Below are 3,354 nucleotides of genomic sequence, written 5' to 3' on the forward strand. Positions count from 1 at the left end.
ATCTTGGCTCACTGCAACCTCCGCCTCCCGGGTTCAAGCAATTCTCCTGCTTCAGCCTCCCAAGTACCTGGGACTGCAAGTGCACACCACCACGCCCAGCTAATTTTTGTATTTTTAGTAGAGACAGTTTTACCATGTTGGCCAGGATGGTCTTGGTCTCTTGACCTCATGATCCGCCCGCCTAGGCATCCCAAAGTGCTGGGATTACAGGCTTGAGCCACCACGCCCAGCCACAAAAGGAGGTTTTTAAAAGCAGTTAGTTTTTTTCTGGGATGCCTTTCCTGCAGATGTCTCAGCCTGCTCACCCTAGTTATGGAAAAAGTCTTACTGCTGACAGAGCCCTGGAAAGCTGGGGACTTACAGGTAAATGCAGTTAAGGTTAAGATGAAAGGGGACTGAGAGGGTCATACTGGTGATGAAGTTATTATTGTTTTGAAGCAGTTTCTGGGCTTTGGAATATAAAACAAAGTTAGATTTATCTTTAAAAAAATTAAATTCACAAGGAATATTGCAACAGGAAAAAGTACCAATTATGAAAAACGTCAAGGGCCCGGTGCAGTGGCTCACACTTGTAGTTCCAGCACTTTGGGAGGCTGAGGTGGGTGGATCACCTCAGGTTGGGAGTTTGATACTAGCCTGATCAACATGGAGAAACCCCATCTCTACTAAAAATAAAAAATTAGCCAGGCATGGCGGCACATGCCTGTAATTCCAGTTATTAGGGAGGCTGGGGCAGAATTGCTTGAACCTGGAAGGCAGAGGTAGGCAGACAAGGGCTTTTTTTTCTAGGGAGCAGCAAACAAGATTAGAGAGGTGAGAGAATGGCAAATGAAGGGTGAAAAATCAGATTTTAGATCAGAGAATGTTTTATTGTGAAGTCAGCATGCTCTTAGAAGATACATAAAATGAGGTTGTATGTGAACTCAGACTGTGAATAGTTCAAAGTTCTGGAGCCTGTGAAAAATTTTATTCAGACCACTGGTGACAAATTCAGCTGATTCTTTTAATGGGAAAAAGAAGAAAATGTTCAGAGTTCTTATCGAAAAGAGGTCCCAGTTCAAGCCCCATAAGAGGGTTCTTGTGGTTTCTCTCAAGAAAAAATTTAGGGTGAGTCCATACAGTAAAGTAAAAAAAAAATTTATTAAGAAAGTAAAGAAATAAAAGAATGGACCAGCCTGGCCAACATGGTGAAACCTCATCTCAAAAAAAAAAAAAAAAGAAAAAAAAGAAAGAAAAGAATGGCTTACTCCATAGGCAGAGCAGCCCGAGAAATGCTGGTTGCACATTTTTATCTTTATTTCTTGATTATATGTTAAACAAGGGGTGGATTTTTTATGCCTCCCAATTTTAGACCACATAGGGTAACTTCCTGATGTTTCCATTGCATTTGTAAACTGTCATGACACTGGTAGCAGTGTAGCAGTGAGGGTGACCAGAGGCCACTCTCATTACAGCTTGGATTTGGTGGATTTTATTTGACTTCCTTACTGCAAACTGTTTTATCTGCAAGGTCTTTATGACTTGTATCTCGTGCTGACATTTTATCCTATCCTGTTTACCTAGAATGCTGAACCATCCAGGAATGCAGCCCAGTCAATCTCAGCCCTATTTTACCCAGCCCGTATACAAAATAGATTTGCTCTGGTTCTGTCTACCTCTGACATCTCTCCCACATCTTTTTTACAAGGGCAACCTTAGTCCTAAGGATTGTAGAGGGATGAAGATCCATTTTCTGTAACTACTTCATGCCGAATAGGGGTGATGATATTGTTGCCTAACTATTCAGAGTTTTCTTTTTTTTTTTGGAGATGGAGTTTCGCTCTTGTTGCCCAGGCTGGAGCGCAATGACGCAATCTTGCTTCACCGCAACCTTTGCCTCCTGGGTTCAAGCAATTCTTTTGCCTCAGCCTCCCCAGTAGCTGAGATTACAGGCATGTGCCACCACACCTGGCTAATTTTGTACTTTTATTAGAGGCAGGGTTTCTCCATGTTGGTCAGGCTGGTTTCAAACTCTTGACCTCAGGTGATCCATCTGCCTCAGCCTCCCAAAGTGCTGGAATTACAGGCGTGAGCCACCGTGCCTGGTCCAGAGTTTTCTTGACTGTGAAAAACAAACCAAAGGATCAGTGACATTTTATGCAAAGTCAAAAATATTACTTCACTCTTCTATTAGTTCAGTCCATTCAGTTAATTCCTACTCTGTTTGATAGTCATGAACATTTCAGTTCTCCATAAATAGTGAAAGTTTTTTCTCTATTCTAATGTCACAATTTCTAAAGTCATCACAAACTTTCATTTAAGAATGTGTGTTGGATGGATGTAGTGGCTCATGCCTCTAATCCTAGCATGTTGGGAGGCTGAGCCAGGTGGATTACTTGAGGTCAAGAGTTTGAGACCAGCCTGGCCAAAATGGCAAAATTCTGCCTCTAGTAAAAATACAAAAATTAGCTGGGCGTAGCAGCGTGTGCCTGTAATCCCAGCTGTTTTTGAGTGGCTCAGGCCGGAGAATCGCTTGAACCTGGGGACAGAGGTTGTAGTGAGTCGAGATCATGCCACTTCACTCCAGCCTGGCTAAGAGTGAGACTCTGTCGTAAAAAATAAATAAATAAATAAATCTGTCAAAGTCTTAACTATAAATCATCTTTTGAAGAGGATCAACAGAAGATGATTGTCTGGATGTCAAAGTCTTAGTGCAGTCACAGTAAAAAAAGAAAAAAACTGATTGAGAAGGAAATTTGGTTAGATCTGTGGCATACAATAATTTGATGTAACAATTGTGATTATTAATGATGTACACTTAGTCATATTAGAATTACAGGAGTTTCTCATAGTTTTGGTATACATACCAATAACATATTTACACAACATAGTCCAATAATAGTGAAATATTATTTCACATTTGACAATGTTTTCTGTGTGATTTTTCATACTAAAGGAGCCAAAATTTACTGTCGTATTTGTGTATTATTGATGTCAAACCCAATTTTTTTTTTTTTTACGGACAGGGTTTTATGTTGACCAGGATGGTCTTGAACTCCTGACCTCAGGTGATCGACCCACCTCAGCCTCTCAAATTGCTGGGATTACAGGCATGAGCCACCATGCCTGGCCCAAACCTAATTCTTAATGAATCTTTCTAGACAAATCTATCCAATTTTAATGTTTGATCCTAAGGTAATATTCTCATAGACCTTTTATAACTCTTCACAAAGTCCTTGTTGTTAAAGAGTAAATCAGTGCTGGCCGGGCGCGGTGGCTCAAGCCTGTAATCCCAGCACTTTGGGAGGCCGAGGCGGGTGGATCACGAGGTCAAGAGATCGAGACCATCCTGGTCAACATGGTGAAACCCCGTCT

At 41.3% G+C, this 3,354-nt stretch overlaps 1 protein-coding gene and 1 long non-coding RNA gene across 4 annotated transcripts in view; one reads left to right on the plus strand and one right to left on the minus strand.

Annotated features, from left to right (window-relative positions):
- The window catches only part of LOC108297616, a 47,928-nt gene that overhangs the window by 3,880 nt on the left and 40,694 nt on the right, over positions 1-3,354 (minus strand). The gene's annotated exons all lie outside the window — the stretch shown is intronic.
- Positions 704-3,354, plus strand: part of LOC108297612 (zinc finger protein 431) — a 27,753-nt gene continuing 25,102 nt past the window's right edge. Inside the window, exon 1 of one of the 3 annotated variants that reach the window (XM_037735474.1) lies at positions 704-1,107. In XM_037735474.1, the coding sequence (XP_037591402.1) occupies positions 1,024-1,107 (84 nt within the window). In that variant the 5' untranslated portion in view covers positions 704-1,023. The remainder of the gene's footprint in view (positions 1,108-3,354) is intronic. The other 2 variants (XM_037735473.1, XM_037735472.1) reach the window with 2 other exon arrangements.

This window comes from Cebus imitator, unplaced genomic scaffold (assembly GCF_001604975.1).
Source record: "Cebus imitator isolate Cc_AM_T3 unplaced genomic scaffold, Cebus_imitator-1.0 Scaffold820, whole genome shotgun sequence".
NCBI lineage: Eukaryota > Metazoa > Chordata > Mammalia > Primates > Cebidae > Cebus > Cebus imitator.